Source organism: Danio rerio, chromosome 23 (genome assembly GCF_052040795.2).
Source record: "Danio rerio strain M-AB ecotype USA chromosome 23, GRCz13ab, whole genome shotgun sequence".
NCBI classification, from domain to species: Eukaryota; Metazoa; Chordata; class Actinopteri; order Cypriniformes; family Danionidae; genus Danio; species Danio rerio.
In genome coordinates, this window is record NC_141043.1 from 41,484,029 (window position 1) to 41,508,224 (window position 24,196).

General features: G+C 35.0%; 1 protein-coding gene and 1 long non-coding RNA gene across 51 annotated transcripts in view; one reads left to right on the forward strand and one right to left on the reverse strand.

Moving 5' to 3' along the window:
- Positions 1 to 20,417, forward strand: part of bcas1 (brain enriched myelin associated protein 1) — a 49,813-nt gene extending 29,396 nt beyond the window's left edge. For 3 of the 50 annotated variants that reach the window (XM_087305736.1, XM_087305744.1, XM_087305743.1), the window contains 8 exons: positions 3,711 to 3,764; positions 5,222 to 5,257; positions 6,855 to 7,043; positions 7,842 to 7,880; positions 9,530 to 9,655; positions 11,152 to 11,229; positions 16,245 to 16,448; positions 18,736 to 20,417. In XM_087305736.1, the coding sequence (XP_087161862.1) occupies positions 3,711 to 3,764; positions 5,222 to 5,257; positions 6,855 to 7,043; positions 7,842 to 7,880; positions 9,530 to 9,655; positions 11,152 to 11,229; positions 16,245 to 16,448; positions 18,736 to 18,801 (792 nt within the window). In that variant the 3' untranslated portion in view covers positions 18,802 to 20,417. Of the gene's footprint in view, positions 1 to 3,710; positions 3,765 to 5,221; positions 5,258 to 6,854; positions 7,044 to 7,187; positions 7,263 to 7,841; positions 7,881 to 9,529; positions 9,656 to 11,151; positions 11,230 to 16,244; positions 16,449 to 18,735 lie in introns of all 50 variants that reach the window. The other 47 variants (XM_087305737.1, XM_087305747.1, XM_087305746.1 and 44 more) reach the window with 22 other exon arrangements.
- The window catches only part of LOC137489144 (uncharacterized), a 34,489-nt gene continuing 30,210 nt past the window's right edge, over positions 19,918 to 24,196 (reverse strand). The window contains exon 3 of the long non-coding RNA XR_015524094.1: positions 19,918 to 21,724. This is a non-coding gene — a long non-coding RNA (uncharacterized LOC137489144). The remainder of the gene's footprint in view (positions 21,725 to 24,196) is intronic.

The window sequence follows — 24,196 nt, forward strand, 5'->3', positions numbered from 1 at the left end:
AAAACACCTCTCATGCAGTTTAACCGGGTTAATACTTAAACACATTCACACCTTCGTTTTTTTTTAAAGCTGTTTAATGTTATTATGTTAACATGCAGGTAAATAATAAATAAAATAATAATACTTTTATTATAATTTTTTATTTAAATGCTATATAAGGGCGGCACGGTGGCTCAGTGGTTAGCACTGTCGCCTCACAGCAACAAGGTCGCTGGTTTGATTTTCATCTGGAAAAGTTGACATTTTTGTGTGGAGTTTGCATGTTCCCCTATGTGTTGGTGTCAATTTCCTCCAGGTGCTCCGGTTTCCCCAACAGTACAAATACATGCGCTATAGGTGAATCGGGTAAACAAAATTGGCCATGGTGTATGACTGTGTGTATATGAGTGTTTCCCAGTACTGGGCTGCACCTGGAAAGGCATCCACTGTGTATAACATATGTCATAATAGTTGATGGTTCATTCTGCTGTGGGGACCTCTGACAAATCAGGGACTATGTCGAAGGAAAATGATTGAATTAATTAAATAATACATTTTAATTCATTTTTAGTAAGTTAGTAAGTAAGTAAGTTTCATTAAATTCATGTAAGGTTTAATGCATTTTTTTATTTTAATATAAAAAAATATTTTATTCTCTTATCTTTTTATATACAAACAGTATACATTTAAATTAAGTTACATAAAAAAATAATCTAAAAGTAGTCAGATGACATTACCTAAAGGAGTAACCTAAATTGGGGCAACGTAGTGGCGCAGGGGGTAGCACGTTCGCCTCACAGCAAGAAAGTTGCTGGTTCGGGCCTCAGCTGGGTCAGTTGACATTTCTATGTGGAGTTCGCATGTTCTCCCCGTGTTCGCGTGGGTTTCCTCCAGGTGCTGCGGTTTCCCCCACAAGTCTAAAGACATGTGGTGCTAGGGAACTGGGTAGGCTAAAACTGACCGTAGTGTATGAGTGTGTATGGATTTTTCCCAGTGATGGGTTGCGGCTGGAAGGGCATCCTCTGCGTAAAAAACATATGCTGGAAAAGTTGGCTGTTCATTCCGCTGTGGTGACCCCAGATTAATAAAGTGACTAAGCCGAAAAGAAAATGAATGAGTAACCTAGATTACATTCCTAACTACAATGATACATTAATGTAATCTGTTATCACTAGTGAACTATATAATATCTCGACTCACTGTTAATTCAATATAAGAAGGCATGGAAATAAACGTTGACATTCTTTTAAATGGGGTATATGCACAGCTAGTGTTTCTTCCCATACCAGTAAACTTCTGGTGAACGGGTAATGTGCTTTTTTTTCCAATTTTATAAGGTTCCTTTAACAGCATCGACGTTGTAATGTAATTAAAATACAATGACTTCAGCATTTATTTAGTTGATCAAGCGTAAAATGAGATGAAAAGCCGTTTACATGCACGCACTGTCAGGATCAGCAGGCTAGCGAAAAAACTCTATTGAAAATACTGGAGTAAAATAATAAAGTAAAATAAAATAAGCAAATTAGTTGAACAAATGTTCATATTTTTAAGACACGGAGTGTAAAAAGGGAATTTAATGCAGTGTTTCCTGCACATTCAGAGACCCACTTTATATATCAATCAGGCAGTGGAGATTGTTGAGTTTGAAGGAAAACAGACCTTAAACACGTCGATATTGGAACAACATACAGTTCACCAGAAGAGATTAATCCAGCTTATTTAAATTAAAAGTCCTTCTGTATATACCCTTTTCCTTGACGTCAAAAAAAAAAAAAACTGATGATGCGGTGATGATTGGACAACTGGTCTAACCAGTAATTAGATTTCAATGCACAACATCTCAAAAAGTTTGCCTCAGTCGTTCTGAATTGCACAAACCAAAGTCTGTCAACAAAATGATTGTTAAAATCTCCAGAATTGCCCAAAAAAACATGCATCTGAATACAATATAACATAAAGCGTGTTTCATTGCGTGTCATCTCATTTGTAATGTAAGTAAAAAAGCTACATTGCTTTACAAATGTCATTGATTTAACATTGATCGTTAGTACCAGGAAGTGATCATTTCATTATTTTGAAGACATTAAAATGGAAATGTGGCTTTATTCGCAACTTATTTATGCAAAATTCCATACTTATATAAGATACATTGGTTTTTATTTAAATCCTGGCCAAAATTGGATGGTTTAAAATCGCACAGCTGAATTAACTGCCTAAAAGACTAAAGAAATTTACCTTTTTAACTATTTAACAGGCATCAAAACAGCCTGGTTGACCTTTTGTGCAATGCTTATCATTAAAACAAACAAACAAAAAAAACTGTAAATTTGATGGTGTTAGTAACTCAGTTTAAGCAAAATTAAAAAATGGTCCAAAACAGCCTTAATGTGCAGCTCAGAAGGTTAAAGCAAATCAGTTTAATTGAGGGCAACATTCGTAATGTTGTTTTTATTTATACAACTTGAATTTAAATGGAAACAGACACATACACTCAAAGAATTGAGTTTGCTGTTTGTTTAAACTACTCATTTCAATTAAGCTTAACAACACAATTCTTGAGGTTTTTAGGGGATGACTAAATTGTTCCATGTTCAATCCACTTAAATTTGAAGAAAGTAATAAGTTAAACATTTATGTTGCAATGCATTCTGAAGGATCATGCCAAAAATGAAGCCTGTAGTACCTGCCTTTAATCACATAGAAACTGTTTTTTTTTATTTTTTTTATCCAAATTTTATGCATTTTATTGTTTTTTTATCAAATAAATGCACAGGAAAAAAAAAGATTTATTATATTTACTACATTATTTTAAGGTAAGTGGTTGCAAACTATTTAAATGGGCTGAATTTACACAAAGTAAATTTAGTAATGCTCAACGTATTTAGTTTGTTTAAATTCTAAACCTTAATAAAATTGAGTAAATAAAATGAATCAATGTTTTAAAGTCTTTACTGCTCACAGAGGCTGCGCTGAAAAAAAATATTCATTGTATTTACTCAATTTTATTAAGGTTAGTGGCTACAAATGATTTATATTTGCAGAATTTAAACAAACAATTTAAGTTGAGGATTACTAAATTTAATTTGTTAGTCTAAATTCAGCCCATGTAAATCGTTTGCAACCACTTACCTTAAAATAATCGAGTAAATCCAATGAGTCATTTTTTTCAGCGCAGCCTCTGTGAGCAGTAGAGACTTTAAAAACCTTAACATAAGCAAGCATTTTGCTCTACAACTAACTAGTGTGCTAGACCACAATGGTGCATTTTCCACTCCATCATTGTGGTATTTGTTGCCCTGCGTCTTTAATCTGTTAAACTATCGTTGGCATTCTGCTAAATCAAGCCTCTGGCCTTGTCCGACTGTGGCAGGCTTTTGTTTGCTGCATAATGTGAGCTCACAAGAGAGGCCTGTGCGTTCGGAGTTGTGATAAAGCACGGGAAGGCCTACGCCATCTCCGCAAAACAATGAGCGACTCAATACGACAAACACATGCATAGCGGCCCCTGCCAGCCAGCTCTTTGTGTGTCCGAAACGGCGTCTGACTTTGACAGTCATGCATTATCCTGACAAAAGATGCATTTCTGAGGTCTCTGTGCTCACGAGAAGGCCCGCTTGTGCGACATGGAGTACCTGAAGGAGCATTATATGCTTAAGCACGCAACTGTGACGCTTTTTCACAGCCACTCTAACGTTCATCTGTCTCCTTTCTCTTTTCTGCGCTCGAAGGCTTCCACCAAAACAAGCAAAGAAGCCAAAGCCGCCGATGCTTCAAAGGAACAGGTAACAGACTATCTTATTCATTATATTAAATCATATTTTATACAACAGTTCTGTCTGGTTCTTGAATCCGATTGGCTGATAGCCGTGCGATATTCTGCCAGTGACAGCACTCATCCGGCCTCTTAACCCTTCACCCTTGTGTATTAGTCCACCCACATACAGCAACAAGCAGAGGACACTCTGCAGCATAGAACTCAAACTCAATTCCTGGAGGGCTGCAGCTCTGCACAGCTTTGGTCCAACTCTAATCAAACACAGCTGATCCAACTAATCAGGATGGTCAACACTACTCTCAAACACACTTGATTAGTTGGATCAGGTGTGTTTGAATAGAGTTTGTAGCAAATTTGTGCAGAGCTGCGGCCCTCCAGGAATTGACTTTGAGACCTATGCTCTACAGTTTGACAAATATTGCTGCTGTTGGGCTACATAATGTACTTTTAAGGCTTTTTAGTCAAGAGTGTAGTTGTTTAGATTGCAACTATGCAGTTTATTTATAAGGATAGTGCCTATTTTAAATATTTATAATTTCTGATGGAAAGCACGTCGACGGCGATCAGTCATTGAGCAAAGACGGTTGACGATGTTCATCCACAAGATGGCGACATAAAGGCATAATAAGCCCTAAGAGAAAAACAGCGTCATTTCAAACTACAGCTAATCAAATCATTAAAAAAAACGATAAATTACTTTCTAAATCAATCTCTCTCTCTCTCTTTTATAGGTTGTAGTGCTGTATTTATTGCATAGTAATATTGTAATCTCTCGATTGCGACAGAGAAATACTTGCAAATCTCTTTAGTCTGAGATGAACTTCTAATCTTAAAATGTGAGCAAAATCAGCTGTTTTGTCATCACTGTAGACATTACTCTAAAGAATCCTTCAAACACTAACTCTAAATTGACGTTGGTGAATGAGCAATTTTTGCTGTTCTGACGTCAGCTGCAGATGTGAATGAATGGCGGAAGAAAGTAGTTCCTCTTACAAAAAGGGTTTTGAGACTGTCCGTGTTGGATTTTATTTTTTACATACTCGATTATGCCATCGAACTTTTGTATAAATGCAAATGCTAATAAATCTGACTTCAACTGTATATAGTCATGGGCTGGTGTAAGATTTGATAACCTAGGATAAAAATATCACTTTTTCATGGTATTGTGATTACTGATTACTGAACCAAAATATATTGTTTTCAAATGTTTGGGTAAAACGAAAACCTTTTACCCATTTGAACACAATAAATTTTATTTTGAGAAACATTTCAAATGTTTTGGAACAGTAAACAAGTCAGACTAAATAATAAAATAAATTATTGACTTCTGCTGTCTTAATTAGTTTCAAAAACACAGAATTCTTTACAATTTAAAATGGCATCTTTGAGTATCTTTTCTGTTGTCCTAAAAAAAAAATACAGAAGCTGTTTGATATTTTTATATCTTATATGTTTGTTCTTCAGTCACAGAAAGAAACCCCGCCAGCACCATCAACAAATGTGAGTCATTTCATGCATTTGATGTTGCGGTTTTATATGATGTACAGTGGTGTGAAAAACTGTTTGCCCCTTACTGACTTTTTATTTTTTTTGCATGTTTGTCACACTTTAATGTTTTAGATTATCAACGAAATTGAAACATTAATCAAAGATAAGACAAGTAAATGCATCATGCAGTTTTTAAATTAAGGTTTTTATTATTAAGGTAAAACAAAATCCAAAACTACGTAGCCCTGTGTGAAAATTATTTTTGCCCCCACAATTAAAACATAACTGGTTTATCACACCTGAGTTCAATTTCTCCAGCCACTCCCATGTCTGATTACTGCCACACCTGTTCGCGATCAAGAAAATCACTTAATTAGGACCTGCCCGAGAAAATGAAGAAGACCAAAAGATCCTCAAAAGCTAAACAGCACGCCGAGATCCAAAGAAATTCAAAAACAAACGAAAAAGAAATTATTGAGATCTTCCAGTCTGGAAAAGATAATAAAGGGAATTTCAAAAGCTCAGGGAATGCATCGATCAATAAGTGAGAGCTATTATCTACTAATGGCAGAAGCACAGACCTTCCCAGGAGTGGCTGTGTGACCAAAATTACCCCAAGAATGAAGCGACAACTCATCCAAGAGGTCAAAAAAGAAAAAAAACACAACAACAGCCAAAGAACTGCAGGACTCGGTTAAGGTGAGTGTTCATGACTCCACCATAAGATTGGCAAAATTGGTTTAAATAGCAGAGTTCCAAGACAAAAGCCACTGCTAAGCAAAAAGAACATAACGACTCATCTCATTTTTGCCATAAAACATCTTGATGACCTTCAAGACTTTTGGGAAAACATTCTGTGATCTGACGAGGCAAAAGTTGAACCTTTTGGAAGGTGTGTGTTCCAGTATGTGTGCCATAAAAGTAATACCGCATTTCACACCTACAGTAAAAGATGGTGGTGGTATAGAGATGTTTTGTTGCCTCAGGACCTGGAAGACTTGCTGTGATATATTGGAACCATGATTTCTGCTGTGTATCAAAATATGCTGAAGGACAATGTTTGGCCATTTGTTAGTGACCAAAAGCTGAAGCAAACTTGGGTTCTGCAGCAGGACAACAATCCAACGAACACCAGCAAATCCACTTTTGAAAGTCCAAAGAAAAACAAGATGAAGACTTTGGAGTGGCCTAGTCAAAGTCCTGACCTGAATCCAATTGAGATGCTGTGGCATGACCTTAAAAAGTGGTTCATGCTCAAAAACCTTTAAATTTGGCTGAATTACAGTGATTCTGCAAAGACGAGTGGGCCAAAATTTCTCCACAGTGCTCATTGCAAGTTTTTCGAAAATGCCTGATTGCAGTTGTTGGTGCTAAGCGTGACCGAATCAGCTTTTAGGTTTAAGAGCTTGGTTTTGGTTGATGATCTGAAAAAAAACAAAAGTGACAAAAAAAAAAAAATCTGTATGTGGCAAATACTTTATCACACCACTGTGTATATATATGTGTGTGTGTGTGACTAATTATTTTATTGATTTATTGATTGATATATCAAATATTGTCCATATTTGTCCTAATTTCACACAATTAACAGAATTACTTGTTTTGTAAGGTACAGGAAGCACCGAAGGCTCCTCCTCCTCCTCCTCCCCCTGCACCTCCAAAGATGGAGAGCAAAGCAGAGCCGGCGGTGAAGAAAGAGGAAACGTCTGCAAGTAAAGCAGCAGCTGCAGTCAAAGCAGAGCCTTCTGCCAAGAGCAAAACTAAAGACGGTGCATTTAGCAAACTCTTCCGCTCAAAGGTGAGGCCACACAGGTGACAGAAAACCACAGGAATAAACCTCCCCCTTTACCTCTGAGCTGAGCCTGACACCCTCATTATATTTATCACATATATACATATGTAGTGTAAATGGCACACCGTAACAGAGTAATGTGAATTTGAGGTGTTGCTAGGCAAGATGGTGTCAAAAGTTCAGGCGGTGACAACCGGTGGAGGCCGAGCTCAGACATCAGGAGCGGTAAATGATGATATTAACAGAAATGACCACACTTTCATTGTTCAAGGCTCAAAGCAAATTAATCATTAGAGCTACTGTCATTTTGCCCATTTTATTTTATTTTTTTGCAAGAGAGAGTTGTATTATATTTATATTAACTACATATTTTATTTAGAGTAATGATTTTAAAAAAACTAAAGCAAATATTAACATTCTTCTCAAAGCCTTATCTAAAAAAAATTAGACAAATGTAGACTTTTTAAGCGGTTAAGTTAGTCTCAAATATGATTATATTCAGCTACAGTGTTAAATATGTCTGCAGTAATGTCATTGAGTAGCACAGGAAGCTGAGTGTAAATAAACATGAGTGAATGTCTGTGATGGTGAGCTCATGTTAGCAGCCGTCATTACCTCATGCTCAACTGTCGGCCAACTAAACCATGTGCTGTCCATCCAGCAGCTCATCCTTACATCAGATTATTCAGCCGCTTTATAACCAGTCACTCTGTGTTTGCTCTTGCTAGAAAAAACAGCCACTGTACAGTGCCATGGGAGATGTAGATTATTGCCAAATTAATGCTAATATTTGCTTGCCTGCAGCCTGTTGAGGTGGAGGAGAAAAAGCCGGTTGAGGTTCAGGTAAATACATTAGGATGATCGATTGTCTGTTTGTGGGTTGCGGTGCTGGGACTGTCTTCATGAATAAAATCATCCGTCTGCTCGCTATATTTATGCAGTGAGCACTTTCTATAAGCAGGGTAAAAAATTGTGTCTGTTTAGTTCTGGATGGATGGATGGATGGATGGATGGATGGATGGATGGATGGATGGATGGATGGATGGATGGATGGATGGATGGATGGATGGATGGATGGATGGATGGATGGATGGATAGATAGATAGATAGATAGATAGATAGATAGATAGATAGATAGATAGATAGATAGATAGATAGATAGATAGATAGATAGATAGATAGATAGATAGATAGATAGATAGATAGATAGATAGATAGATAGATAGATAGATAGATAGATAGATAGATAGATAGATAGATAGATAGATAGATAGATAGATAGATAGATAGATAGATAGATAGATAGATAGATAGATAGATAGATAGATAGATAGATCTTATATAGGTTTAGGTTGGAGATGCAAAAGTACCTGCAGTTATGGAATCACCCATATACTGCAGGGTAAATAAGTATTGAACACGTCATGTTTTCTCCTGGGAATAATATTTCTGAAGGAGCTGTTGACATGCAATTGAACCAGATTTTGGTAAAACCCCAAACAATACAAACATAAAAATAAAACAAAACAAACAAAATCTGAAAATTGTTGTGTAATAACTATAAAAATTACACAAGGAGAAAGAATTAAACAACTGAAACATATTTAATACTTCTTATAAAGGCTTTTTTGGTGAAGGCAGCTTAAAGACACCTCTCATATGGAGAATGAAGTCACATGCATTGCTCAGGTGTGAGTTTTTCACAGACTTCAACAGAGTGTAAAAATCTTGATGGTTCTGTGGGTCTCGTATATCAAATTTGAGATTTATTTAGAATTTTCTATTGGGTTCAAGTCAGGTGATTGGCTGCCCCATTTTAGAGCTTGATTTTCTGAAAGCTTTTGAGAGTTTCCTTGGCTGTGTTTTGAATCATTGTCTTGCTGAAATGACTCTGGTTTCATCTTCATCATCCTGCTAATGTAGATGTTGGTCTGAAGCAGCTGATATTCATTTATAATGAGGAAGGGTAGAGGGTTGCTGAAGAGCTACTGATAGATTTCAGCTGCTGTCTGGGCTTTCACTGTCTTTCCACACCTTTCTTTCTTCATGTGTTCAATACTTTTTCCCCGCTTCATTTCATTACACATTACTTCATTTGTAAAGTAAATAGATTTGCTTTCTTTGCACATATGGATTTCTGTGGTTGTTACTAACATCTGGTGAAAATTTCAAGTCAACAGCACCTTTAGAAATATGTTTTCTGAGAAAAATTGTGATGTGTTAATACTTATTTCCCCCACTGTAGATCTATAGTTTTTTACCCTCATTTTAGAAAGTGCCACAACAGTATTCGTTTAGATAAACAAATCAACATCTGCCAAATAATCAGTAGTTTAGTTTAGTGGGATGTGATCTGCTTTATCCTCTGCTTTAACTGACCATTCAGTCATAAACTTCTCCACAATCAACTGACCGCCTTCTTTCATGCTGCTCTTCTCATGTGCTTCTACTGAAACTGTCTTTTTTGTGTGTCTGTTGTTTGTCTTGGGCAGCAGGTAGACTCATCTAAGAGCAGCACTCTCGAGGCGGCCGCCAAACCCGAAGAACCTCCAGCGCCAAAACCAGAAGAGAAAAAGCTGGAGAAGAAGTCAACTTTCGGGAACATGTTCAAACCCAAGGTAAAGCCCTGATGAGCACCAGCGCGTCTGTGTGCAGGGTTTCTGTGAGGTCCCAAACAAGTCTAAAATTTTAACGAAAATAAATAAATAAATTTGCTTTAAAATAATTAAATATCAAGATCACTATTATGCATTGAAATTGATACTAGAACCACCACATGGTTAACTTTACCAAAAGCTGGGTAATAGATTTATCATCAAATAAAACAGTCCACCAGTCTTTTGTTTTTTACTAAAATGGTATTATTTAAAAAGTAATGAAACCCCCCTCTCACAGTTCAAGTCTACCTTATTTTTTAAATTTATTATTATTATTTTTTTAAAATGAATCACTTAAATAAGTGTGGAAAGCTATGAAGAGAAGAAAAAGAGGAGAGCGAGCAACAGTCATTTATCAGTGGCTCATACTGATTAGGACTAAAACCAGAACCAAAATATGCAAAATTTTTACATTTTAAAGAGGGCTTACTTTAAAATTTTGACACATGCAAACTTACTTTAAAGGGACAGAAACGTCTTCGAACATTGGATTATTTTTATTATATTAATATTATAAATATTTGTATTATATTATTTAATAAATAACACAAAAATGTATTTTATTAACATCTACCTCTGTACCTTAGCTGTATCCCTTCTAAACTTTACTCAATGGAATGCTTTGAAAGTTGTGTTTGTCAGTTTTTGAATACTGTGTGAATCAGCTAATAGACGCAGGTTTCAAAAGCCTCAGTATCCGTGTAGGCACTCTTGTAAACTGGCAGTCATTACATCTGATCACAGCCATATCTTTTGAGTTCATGAACACAACGGCCAATCAGCGCTCTTCATGAATCTTATTCCTTCATTCATTTTTGTCCTGTTTAGTCCCTTTATCAATCTGGGGTCGCCACAGCGGAATGAATTGCTCACTTATCCAGCATAAGTTTTATGCAGCAGATGTCCTTCCAGCCGCAACCCAGTACTTGGAAACACCCATACACTCTAGCATTCACACACATACACTATGGCCAGTTTAGCTTATTCAATTCACATATAGTGCATGTCTTTGGACTGTGGGGGAAACCGGAGCAGCGGTATTATAATATTAATAATTTGATAATATAATAATATTATAATAAACAATATTATAATTGTCCTTTGTAGGAAACTTCTTGAAATATTCATCAGGAAATAAAAACTGGATAGTTACTAAGGATTATTAGAAAACATTTTTTATGATTTAAAAAAACAATAATATTGTAATCAAGGTCATAGAAGTTACTATATTTGGTTCTTCGCTCGATAATGGATTAATAACTGGTCATTCAAAACTGCGCCACAGGTCAAATTTAGCTATTAAATGGCACAGAATTTGCCATTTCATCACCTTGGTTTCAGTTTAATTTAGAAGGGTGTTAAAAGTGTTAAATTGGGACCTGCAGAAACCCTGTGTGTGTATGTGTGAGTCTCAGGTTGTGTGTGTGCGTACAGTAACAAGTTTGTGTGAATTTGAGGTACTGTTAGGTCAGGTGAGCTCTAGGATCCAGGCAGTGGCGTCCAGCGCTCGTGTGTCCCTCATGTCTGCTGGAGCGGTAAATCATACCAGATACAGCGGCCCCACAGATCTAACCACACTCACTCGCTCACTGACCCAATGATTGATTGATTGATTGAGCTGCTCCGGCTCATGTTTGTGTTGCTTCAAGCCTCATATGAAGTGTCAGTGGTTCAGTTATTAATGATTAAAAGTATGTCAGTATTTCAGCAGTGTAACCGAGCCTGCTCTGAGTAATTCAGCTCTAATGGAGTCTGTCATTCTTATTTCTGTCATTCTTATTTCTTTCATTCTTATATTCTTTCATTCTTTTTCCCTTTTAAGTTTGTACATTTACTTTCTTTTCTATCTTTCTTTCTCTCTTTCTTTTTTACTTATTTATTTTTCTTCTTTCTTTTTCTCTTTGTTTCTTTCTCTATCATCTATCTATCTATCTATCTATCTATCTATCTATCTATCTATCTATCTATCTATCTATCTATCTATCTATCTATCTATCTATCTATCTATCTACCTACCTACCTACCTACCTATCTACCTATCTATCTATCTATCTATCTATCTATCTATCTATCTATCTATCTATCTATCTATCTATCTATCTATCTATCTATCGATCGATCTATCTATTTGTCTGTCTGTCTGTCTGTCTGTCTGACTGTTTATATAATTGTCTGTCTGTCTATATGTCTATCTAGCATTCCATCCATCCATCCATCCATCCATCCATCCATCCATCCATCCATCCATCCATCCATCCATCCATCCATCCATCTATTTGTCTGTCTGTCTGTCTGTCTGACTGTTTATATAATTGTCTGTCTGTCTATATGTCTAGCATTCTATCCGTCCGTCCGTCCGTCCTTCTGTCTGTCTGATTGTTTATATAATTGTCTGTCTGTCTATATGTCTATCTAGCATTCCATCCATCCATCCATCCATCCATCCATCCATCCATCCATCCATCCATCCATCCATCCATCCATCTATCCATCTATCTATCTATCTATCTATCTATCTATCTATCTATCTATCTATCTATCTATCTATCTATCTATATTCATTCATTCATTCATTCATTCAATGTTTCTATTCATTCATCCTTTTTATTCTTTAATTCCATTTTTTTCATTCATTCTTCCCTTTTTTCTAATTTCTTTCTTTCCTTCATTTTGTTTTTGTTCTTCATTCATGATTTTGGTTCTTTCTTTTCTCTTATTTTTCTATTCCTCTTTCTTTTTCTTTCTATTCATTCGTTTTCATTAATTCTACCTTTTTTCCTTCATTTTGCATTATTTTCCCCTCATTTCTCTTTTTAGTTTTTGCTCCTCCTTCACTTGATCTTGCAGTTTTTATTCACTTTAAATGTTCAAATCTGATACACTTGTCTTCAATTTGTTTCTTTCATTTTGATTTTACTTGCTTCTTTTCTATTCTTTTGATTTGTTCTTCATTTGTGTTCATTCACTCATTCATTTATCTTTTGTGTTCTTCCTGCCTTTTCTTACATGTTTATTTGTTTTTTCATTCGTTTCTTTCATACTTTCAACATTTCCTCATTCCTTCTTTCATTTGTTTATTGGTTAGTTCCATTTCTTTCTTTCTTTCTTTCTTTCTTTCTTTCTTTTTTCTTTCTTTATTAATGCTTTTCCTTTTTCCTTCTCTTTTGCATTTCTGTTTGTGTCTTTGATGTTTGCTATAGTGTAATTGGTGTCACTTGTTCGTATATTTTGTGCAGCAGCTTTGCTGTAATCTTTTTGTGATTTTTAAAAATAATAATATTTACAGTTGAAGTCATAATTATTAGCCCCCTTTGAATTATTATTATTATTTTTTTTTTTACCTTTTTAAATATTTCCCAAATTATGTGTAACAGAGATAGGAAATTTTCACAGTATGTCTGATAATATTTTTTCCTCTGTAGAAAGTCTTATTTATTTTATTTCGGCTAGATTAAAAGCAGTTATTAATTTTTTAAAACCCATTTAAGGTCAAAATTATAAGCCCCTTTAAACTACTGTTTTTTTTCGATAGTCTACAGAACAAACCATCGTTACGCAATAACTTGCCTAATTACCCCTAACTGCCTAGTTAAACTTATTAACCTAGTTAAGCCTTTAAATGTCACTTTAAGCTGTATAGAAGTGTCTTGAAAAATATCTAGTCAAATATTATTTACTGTCATCAAAATTCTCTTCGTTAAACAGAAATTGGGAGGAAAAAAAATTAACAGGGGGGCTAATAATTCTGATTTCAACTGTATGTTCATTAATTTTTACTATGTTTAATGTTTGGGGTCAGTAAGATTGTATTAATGTTTTTGAAAAAAAATATTTATTTTACTCACAAAATATGCATTCATTTGATTGAAAAAAATGTCATTTTGGCAAAAAGAATTACAATTTAATATAATTTAAATTAATCTAATATGCTTAATCTGTGCTGATTTCTCTTTCTTTTAAATGTTAAAACAGTTGCTTTCAGGATTCTGAATTTGAAGATTAAAATACTAAATTAGTGTCTAGTATTAGGTCTTTTGTAAAATTTATATTTTGCACAATTCAATGCATCCTTGCTGAATAAGTATGTGAAGTTTTAGATAAAAATAAGTTATCATTTTTTAAATACTCTTTGAATAATGTTGCGCTGACTCCAAACGAACATGATTGAATAATATATTGATTGTAAATACATACATACAGTCAAGGCCGAAATGATTTACACCGCTGGCAAAATCTGACTTAAAGTAACTTTTATTTAGCCAAGTAAATAAGTAAGTCAGGCTTCTGCCAAAAAAATACTAAGAAGATGCACAAGAGGCATCATGTTGAAAACAAACATACTTCTCAGCTTTTATTTACAGTTGAACAAAAGCTTTAAGAATTTGCCAGCAGTGTGAGTAAATTCGGGTTTGACTATGAGGTGCCGTATAGGATTTAAATCAAACTTTGCTTATCAACAAATACATAAAACACGTGTATATGCACCTATAAATTACTCGCATATACACCTCTACTACTGGATGTTAAAAACAACATGGATGAAACTTGTGTATATACATATAAACTTGATGCATAAATACACCCAAATACACACGCACATACATATAAACTCGATCCTCACATAAACACCCACATTAACACACGCACATACATATAAACCTGCTGCATGCAAACACACTTATACACACTCACATATACATATAAACTCGATTCTCGCATAAATACCCACATTTACATGCACATACATATAAACTCGAAGCATGCAAACACACCTATACATACTCGCATATACATATAAACTCGGTCTATGCATATACACCTTCAACAACACGCGCACATACACAAACTCACTGCATGCAAACACACCTATAACATCTCGTGCAAACATACAAAAAAAATAAATAAATAAAATTCACAGACATTTATCATATTGGTTATTGCAAAGCTTATGAAATAGAAATAATGTGATTAATAGAGGGATTAAATATGTTAAATTATGACCATATGTTATATAAAATATTAGTCTATATAAATAGACTATTCAAAATAAGAAATATTTTTATTTAAAACCTTTTAATTTAATTAGGTAATTACATACACAAATATAAATGGACAGATAGAACCCTTAAAGGACGTTCAAAAAGCAACCAGAATTATGAATATAAATGTATACTCAAACTAAACTCCTCTTTTCTAGTGCAAATGTTAATGTAGCATATAGTCTTCTTGTTTTGTTTTTTACATTTTTATAATTATTATGCTTTTTATATGTTTTTACAATGTGGGTGTCAAAATTGTAAGATTTTGGTATCATTTTGATTTGTTAATTATTCAGCATATCCAAAAAAAAAAAAAAAAAAAAACGCTGATTAAAAGTCTCTGCTCATCATGTTGGTCAAGTTAACCCCCATGGAAAAGCTATATATATTATCTGGACACTCCTTTTGTGTTTAATAACTACTACTTATATTTTTACAGCAGCTGTCATCCAGCATTTTGGTGCATTAGCCTGTTTATTGATGACAGGAAAACCCACTTAAGTGCATTCCTGCCCCCTACTGGACATAAGTGTGTATCATAACCCTTGACGAATAGTGACACCAATAATAAAACAAACATAAACTAATATTAGACAAACATATTTTATTCAAAATGATTACTTAAGCAACTTTACATTTATTAAACCATAATAACATTTCCGAGAGTTTAATTGCATAATAAACCTTTAATTTTGCAGGAGCATTCCTTTGCATTACCTTTTTATTTATTTATTTTTTTAGAATTAGCATAATCTATTTTCATAATTCAACAGATGTAATTCCTCTATTAATCACATTATTTCTGTTTCTTAAGGTTTGCAATAACCTGATTCATGACAAATAATAATCTTGTTCATTACACTCAAAGGACTTTTACGTTGAAATTAAACGACTTCCTTTTAAAGTGAAATAACTTCCTTTTACTGTGAAAATTCATACATACACACATATGAAATCACTTGCATATATGTATATACACAACTAACTTTATATATGTTTGTGAATTTTATTTTGTATTTTTTGCACAAGTGTCATTTGGGTGTTTATGCACACATCAAGTTTATATTCTTATGTGAGAGTTTATGGGTGTATATGCATAGATCAAGTTTGTATGTATATGTGAGTGTGTATAGGTGTGTTTGCATGCAGCAAGTTTATATGTATGTGCGTGTGTTAATGTGGGTATTTATGTGAGGATCGAGTTTATATGTATGTGCGTGTGTATTTGGGTGTATTCATGCGTCAAGTTTATATGTATATACACAAGTTTCATCCATGTTGTTTTGAACATCCAGTAGTATAGGTGTATATGCGAGTAATTTATAGGTGTATATACACGTGTTTTATGTGTTGATAAGCAAAGTTTGATTTAAATCCTATACGGCACCTCATATTTGACTCTGTTGGTGTATATATATATATATATATATATATATATATATATATATATATATATATATATATATATAGTATGCATGTGATTAACCGTAAAAAAATGTATATTAACCCAGGCACCAGAATCCAAGAAGGAGACTCCAGCTCCAGTGGCAGAAGCTGCTCCACTTGTAAAAGCCAAAGAAGAGCCCAAACCTGCCGCTCCACCTGCACCACAACCAGCCCAGGACAACAAATCAGTCGCAAGCACAGACGCCTCCCCCAACATGCCCCGAAAACTGGAGAAGAGGAACTCGCTGCAGCTCTTCTTCAAAAACCTGGTTAAGTAGAAACACGAGAGTAGAGAGAGTTGATCCAGGACACATCAGCAATCTGTGTAGTTTAACTGTATGTAGTAAATGCTGTCAAGAAAACATTTAGTCCTTCTGTCCGACATCTAACCGTCCTGATTATTTTGGTTTTGCTTGCTGGCTATAAAATAATCGTAATGATCTTCAAGGTGATGAACTTAACACTAAAATCAGCTTTGACAGCATATGGACACTAGATGGCATCAGTTTCCACCATCTAGAGATTATTAAATGGGTTTCACATAAACACCAGCCCTTATTTATATTATTCTGCTTTAATAATTTCTGATTTACATAATGTGTATTTAATGATGATTCCAATATTTTAAAATGTTTGTAAGATACTTAAAATAAACTGAGCACATGAGAAATATTGATAGCACTTTATTTTACAGTTGTGCATATTTGTTGTATTAATTACACATGGCAGAAGGTGATTTACTTGCTTTTCCAGTACAAACATTCCTGAATCAAGGTACATTTGCATTTAAGCACAATAGCTTCATGCATTTTATTCATTTTTAAGTCGTTTAATTTCTAAAACAAGGAGAAAATCTCTGCTAGTGGCCCCAGAAATTACTTTTAATTAGAAGATATTTGTAAATATATATTTAAATCAATTACATTTGATTAATTTGCTTATCATGTGTCTTGATTTAGAAATGTTTAGATTTTTGAACTGTAAAGCAATTCAGAAATACAGAGTAAGAAATGTAGTTTTGCTGTGTAATACTACTGTCGGTTCTAACCCTAAAGCTATACCCCTAAACCTAATGTTAACCCCGCTTTATTACCAGAGCTTTCACAGAAGTGCACATACTGTAAAATAAAGTGCAAAGTAAATATTACATGTTATATTTTTATTGCATGAATAATATTGCATGAAATAATAATAATAATAATATCTAATAATATTGCATAAATCTCATCATCTATGTATGTTTTTTGAATTGTTGCTGCAATATTTTCAACTTCCTAAATAAAAAGTAATTTGTGTAATTATGCACAGTTATGTGATGATTACAGTAAGTCTTAAAAGTATGAAATTATCATCATTAGGGCCAGAAACTGGTAACCAATCACAATAATGCTATATGTTTAGTGTCTAATTCATGTTAATTTGTACAATCTGATTTGTACATTTTAGTATAATTTGCTCATCGCCCACTGAGGGTTAGGGGTGGGGTTTGGAGCCACGCCTCCTTTTAAAAACATTACGTTTTCATATTAAGTCTTATAAATTTGTACGATTAGTCACTTTTATGTAAGCCATAACACTCAAGACCGGTTACTCACTGAAGCTAAGCAGGGCTGAGGCTGGTCAGTACCTGATGAGAGACTACATGGGAAAACTAGGTTGCTGTTGGAAGTGGCGTTAGTTAGGCCAGCAGGAGGCGCTCAACCTGCGGTCTGTGTGAGTCCTAATACTCCAGTATAGTGAAGGGGACACAGTGAGCACCGTCTTTCAAATGAGATGTTAAACCGTGGTCCTGACTCTCTGTGGTCATTAAAAACCCTATAGCACTTCTTGTAGAGAGCAGGGTGTCCTGGCCAAATTCTCGTCATCAGCCCTTGCTGATTATGGCCTCTGAATCATCCCCATCCACCGAATTGGCTGTATCACTGTCTCTCCACTCAATCCTATAGCTAGTGTGGGGTGAGCGCACTGGCGCATTGTCCTGTGGCTGCCGTCGCATCATGCAAGTAGATGCTGCACACTGGTGGTGGTGAGGAGAGACCCCCCCCGCTCATGATTGTGAAGCGCTTTGAGTGTATGGCCATACACAATTAATGCGCTATATAAATACACACATTACATTACGTTACATTACAAGTGTGATTGCAGAGTGACACATAAAATGCAGAAGCTCACAACGGCTTTAAAGTATGCGCCGTGTGGTATGTTGATCACTTGACACAAATATAAATCAGGTTTTATGGAGCACGCTTGCTTATGGATAACCTTAACACTAACATACTCATACTAACACCCTATTTAATTTCTCATCCTGCACCGCATATATATAACCTAAATAATAAATCATACAAATTCACATACTAGAACTACGCTTGAAAGGGACGTGTTGGAGCAGGATCTACTGTTGATACTTTAGCAAATAAGGCAGCAGTTGTCAGACAGGTTACGAGGGGTTTTGCTTCAGGCAGCATTACAGATGATGAGCAGTAAAAATACATAAACACTTCCTCAGTAAACTGGGATCACTAATGTTGCGTTATGCGTTGGTGTGTCTCGCAGGGCCAAAAGCGCCATTCTGATGCCGGAGTGCAAACGGAGCCTGTGGCAGCCGAGAAGGCCAAATAAAAACCCCGACTTTGTTTTTGAACGTACATCTTTGCCAATACCCTTGGCAAGCATGCAAACAGAAACACACTTAAATGTCATGAGCAAATGTTGGGCCCAATTAATTTCAGTTATCTGACTCTAAATCTGAAAATTACGACATGCATTGATGGAGAGAGAGCAAAAGTAAGTGTTCGGATATTTCCTGTTAGGCAAGTGCTACTTGTGTTTTTGAATGGAGGGACTAACTTGTGGTGTTTTCCCACAAAGAAACATGTCAGAGTTGTGTAATGTGGCTTTTGATGGGAAAGTGAAAGTGAAAATGTAACTCTAGCTTAAAGATACAAATCTCTTCCTTATTTTCTGTGCATGTTAAAATGTAAAAATATGTAAGTAATGTCAACTAATGCTATACTTGCATTGCACAATAAACTGCCTTTTCACCTGTACAATGCATGTAGCATGCTTGACGTGAAAAGTATTTCTGTAATCACACACCATCTGATTGTAAAAACTATTACCCATAAATAGCTTTTTTCAATCAATGTGCTCTTTGAAACTCCACTGTAAGTGCTAAAGCCTGAATTGCTCATCATAGAAACACCATGTATTACAACGTACTTCAATGCAAATGTTATTTTCCTTTCTTGCCTTGTTTTCTAGTACTAACAAAATGCTTAAAATATGAAAAAACATTGCCAATGAACAGGGTCAGCCTTTTATTTTTACATTGTAAAACCCAATTAGTTAAGGTAACTCAAACCATTTGAGGAAACCGATTGCAACAAACCATTTAAGTTTAAAAATGAATCCTAATGAGTACTGTGAACTCAATCCATTTGAGCACAGTAAAACCCAATAAATGGAGAGAGCTCAAACCAAAGGAGTACTTTAAAACCCAATGAGTTAAGGCAACTTAAACCGTTTGAGGAAACCGATTGGTGCAAACTATTTGAGTAAAAAAAATCTATTTTAAAAAAATGTAAAATGACTCCATTTAAGCTGAAGTAATGAGGTATTTCATTAACTCTTTACCTTCATCCCTGAGTTCAAAACTCTTTTCTAATGAGTACAATTAACTTTCATTCAATTTTGAGTTAACTACAATCTTTTCATTTGATAAAGTTGACTGTTGGGTTTTACAGTGAAGTAAATATCTTGTTTTCAGAATGTTTGGTTATTTAAACTGGAATTTGTCCATATTTGCGACCCAGTTTTCATCTTTTTAAAAAAAACTTCATTTGCTTTTATTTACACTTATAAACAGCTAGCAAATACTTTATTAATATTAGCGTAATACTTTTTTTTTGTTGTTGCTTGGCTGTCCTGACCAAGGGTGACTAATAGAAAATGAAGCTATTTAAATGTTCCAGGTGTTTTTCCCCCATGAACACGTCACTTGCTATTAGAACAATATATAAAGTGTTTTACAATTACGCAGTATACAATGTACATCCAACTCTCTTCTACAGTCACGTACTGTACAGTTTCTTTTTCTAATGTTCTCTATATTTATAAAGAATAGATGGGCCTAATTCAGAATATATCTATCAATCTTAGACTTTCTGTATGTCCTTTGTTGCATCTTTGTTTATTTAACCAATTTATACAAATAAAAATAATTTCCCTCCTCTTTACATTGACTCATTCTATTTTTAAAACTATATATCACTTATCCACGTTTTAGGAACAATAAATAATAACTTGACTTCTAGTTGATCACTTGGTATCAGAGTTGGCTTATATGAAAGGCAAAGGCCTCTAGATTACGCTTATTTTAGCAGTATAAAACATGATCATTCCTTAATTTTTAAATATTTAATTAGAACAGTAAAATCTGACTTTGCTTAGACAAAAGTCTTGTTACTTAACAGAAATAATGTACAGTATAGAATATGTGCAGTCATGGTGCAGTGGAGCAAGAATGAATATTGTGTCTGACTCCCATGAGCTTGGAGGACTGCATCCATACATCTCTGCAATGACTCAAATCACTTATTAATAAAGTCATCTGGAATAACAAAGAAAGCGTTCTTGCAGGACTCCCATAGTTCATCAAGATTTTTTGAATACATCTTAAATGCCTCCTCCTTTATATTACCCCAGACATGCTCGATAATGTTCATGTCTGGTGATTGTGCTGGCCAATCCTGGAGCATCTTGACATTCTTTGCTTTCAGGAGTTTTCATGTGGAGGCTGAAGTATGAGAAGGAGCGCTATCCTGCTGAAGAATCTGCCTCTCCTGTGGTTTGTAATGCACGCTGCCATACTGAATGTAACCCCAAACCATGATTTTTCCTTCACCAAACTTGACTGATTTCTGTGAGAATCTTGGGTCCATGTTGGTTCCAATAGGTCTTCTGCGGTATTTGTGATGATTGGGATTCATCTGAAAAATCTACCTCCTGCCACCCTTCCAAATGATCAACTAGAAGTCAAGTTATTATTTGTTGCTCTTACAACTGAGATCAATGACAAGACTTTTGTCAGGCTGTGGCTATAAGTTGAATACATTTGATTTAATCTAAAAGAAATGAGTGCAAGAAAGACTTTTTTACAGTGTATGTGGTTGTTAGTCTCTCATGATAAGTTATGATTAAGGCGAAAGCTCATTTTTAAGTAGTTTATTTTTAAAGGGCAGATATTTGCAGAGAGTATTATGTCAGTCTTTGTCAGGACCGCCCACAGTCAATACACAGTTTGGAAAACAATAAAGACGTGAAAGAAGCAGCATGTTATCCTGTGCATTTACCGTGAGTGTGCTCGCATTTCTCTGTCCAGCAGTGTGTTGTGTGGGAGAGGGGGTTTGGGGCTGGAGAGAGGGGTTTGTCGGGACCCTTGTCAGCACTAATGTGTGTCACTGCTGATAGAGAGAGAGAGAGATCTGAGTATGGATCAGATTCCTGGAGCCTCAGGGGGCCGAGACATTCCCAGGCTCCATTACTGCAGAAACATAAGGAAGAAAAACAGTCAGAATTATTTCACACTGTCTATAGATTTATATACACACAAAATAATGATGTATCTCAAAAGCTTGTGATTGGTAAGATTTTTTTATGGTTTTGTCAGAAGCATCATATGCTGATTGATAATATTGCAATTTAAAATAGCTGCTTTATATGTATATATCTGATCTATCCATCCATCCATCCATCCACCCATCCATCCATCCATCCATCCATCCATCCATCCATCCATCCATCCATCTATCTATCGTTCTATCGTTCTATCGTTCTATCTATCCACCCTCACGTAGCCCTTTTCTATCCATTCATCAATCTTTAGCCTATATATAAATCTGTCTATATATTAATTTATAGTAATCCATCCGTCCACCCTCACTTACCCCTTTTTTATCCATTCATCCATCTTTAGCCTATATATGAATTTGTCTATATATTTATTTATAGTAATCCATCCATCTATCCACCCTCACTTAGCCCTTTTCTATCCATTCATCCACTTTTAGCCTATATATGAATTTGTCTATATATTATAGTAATCCATCTATCTATCCACTTTCACTCAGCCCTTTTCCATCCATTCATCCATCTTTATCCTACATATTTAATTGACTATATATTAATTTAGTCTATCTATCTATCTATCTATCTATCTATCTATCTATCTATCTATCTATCTATCTATCTATCTATCTATCCTCATTTTCCCTTTTCTAATTATTCATTTGTTTATTTATCTATAGCCTATACATTAATTTATTCATATATTTTACATTTTAATTGCACTTTGATATTAAACGTTTCGACATAATTTGTGAAGCTATACAAAATTCAACTTGATTTTTTAAAGAGTCCAAAAATAATGAAAATGTACTCTTTAATTACTCGCAATCAATTGAGGAAACCTTTACTAGTCTCTTTTTTATTTCTGCTGAACCTAAAAGAGGATATTTTGAAGAAAGCTGGAAACCTCTCACCAATCGACGTCCATAGTAAGAAAAACAAATGCAAAAGAATGGTTACCGGCATTCAACTTTCTCCAGAATATCTTCTTTTTACAAGAAAGAAAGCCAAACAGGTTTGTGACAAGTGAGTAAATTATGACAGAACTTCCGGCTTTTGAGCGAACTGTCTCTTTAAGTCACTCGACATGACTTGATTCAACCTTAAAATGATTATATTGTTAGAAAGAGGCCTATTAGATCGCATAAGCAGTCTATGTTCGCTTTAGAGTATTAATGCAGTAAAGCTAGAGCAGGATTGCTGAGGTGTGGTTCCCTCCAGTATGTGTATATTAAAGAGCTCTGGTGCGTCGTGCTGACAGACGCTTTGCTCAACACTGCAGGTATTGTAGAAACCCCCACCGCCATCAAGTTACACTGACAGACATGTGAAATAACACAATCCTCCAACATTCAGTCGTTATTTAATCAAACTCATATCTAGAAACTCAGAGATCCGCACTGAATGAACACGAGTCGATGACGAGAGTTGTTATTATTTTTAAACGAACTTTTAACCGTTCACGTTTCAAACAAAATAATTTTAGGCGTTTGCTGTAAAACCAAAAACATCACACTGAAACCACAAATTCGCCGTGGTTTTGATAGAATGGACATGGATCTTGGTATTTGTAGTAACGTATGTTAGGCTAAAACAAGTGTTGTTCAAACTGTTACTTGAGTGAAATCTGATATAGATATCAAACGGTATGGTTAGGCCCTATTGCAAATGTATGGTAATTGCATGGCACACAAGTTCATTTGGATTCTATAAACATATATGTAAAAAATTATTGACATATATGGCAAAAAAATGGCCGCGTTTGGACGATATACATGTTTTCAACCATTGAAACTAAGTACACATAGGCTTTTTGTTAACGTGTGTGTACTTCGCAATATTTTGACATGGCATAGGTATATTTTGTTAATTAAAAAGAGAAGTTGTAGTATGTAGCTTTGTATATTTATCAGCTTTCTCGAAAGGAGTTGTGCACCTAAACCAATCTACAACCAGCTTGACCAGCCAGGCTGAGAGCCCAACCAAAACCAGCTATGTCCAGCTTAAACCAAGCTGGGCTAGCTGGTAATTTTCCAGCCTGACCAATTAGGAGTAGCCTAGAAATAGCTGGAAACCAGCCTGGAAATGGCCAAAACCCCTTTAAAACCAGCCAACAAGGAGGCTGGTTTAAGCTTTTTTATGCAGGGATACAGCTGTAATTATATCAAATAGTGAGTAATTTCGTAAGAACAGTTTTGAAACTTGCCTCCTGTAGATTGTGCACATAATAATGCTCTTCGCCGTCTTGTTTTATGAATATTCTCCGTACTAACAAATTCATTTGTCAAGTTCCTTGTTCTTCCACAAGGTGTCTCCCCATCTGTGTTTCTCGGCTGGTTTTGCTAGTGGTTTCTCTTTAAAAACTTCCACAGATTTATCAGAGAGGCAC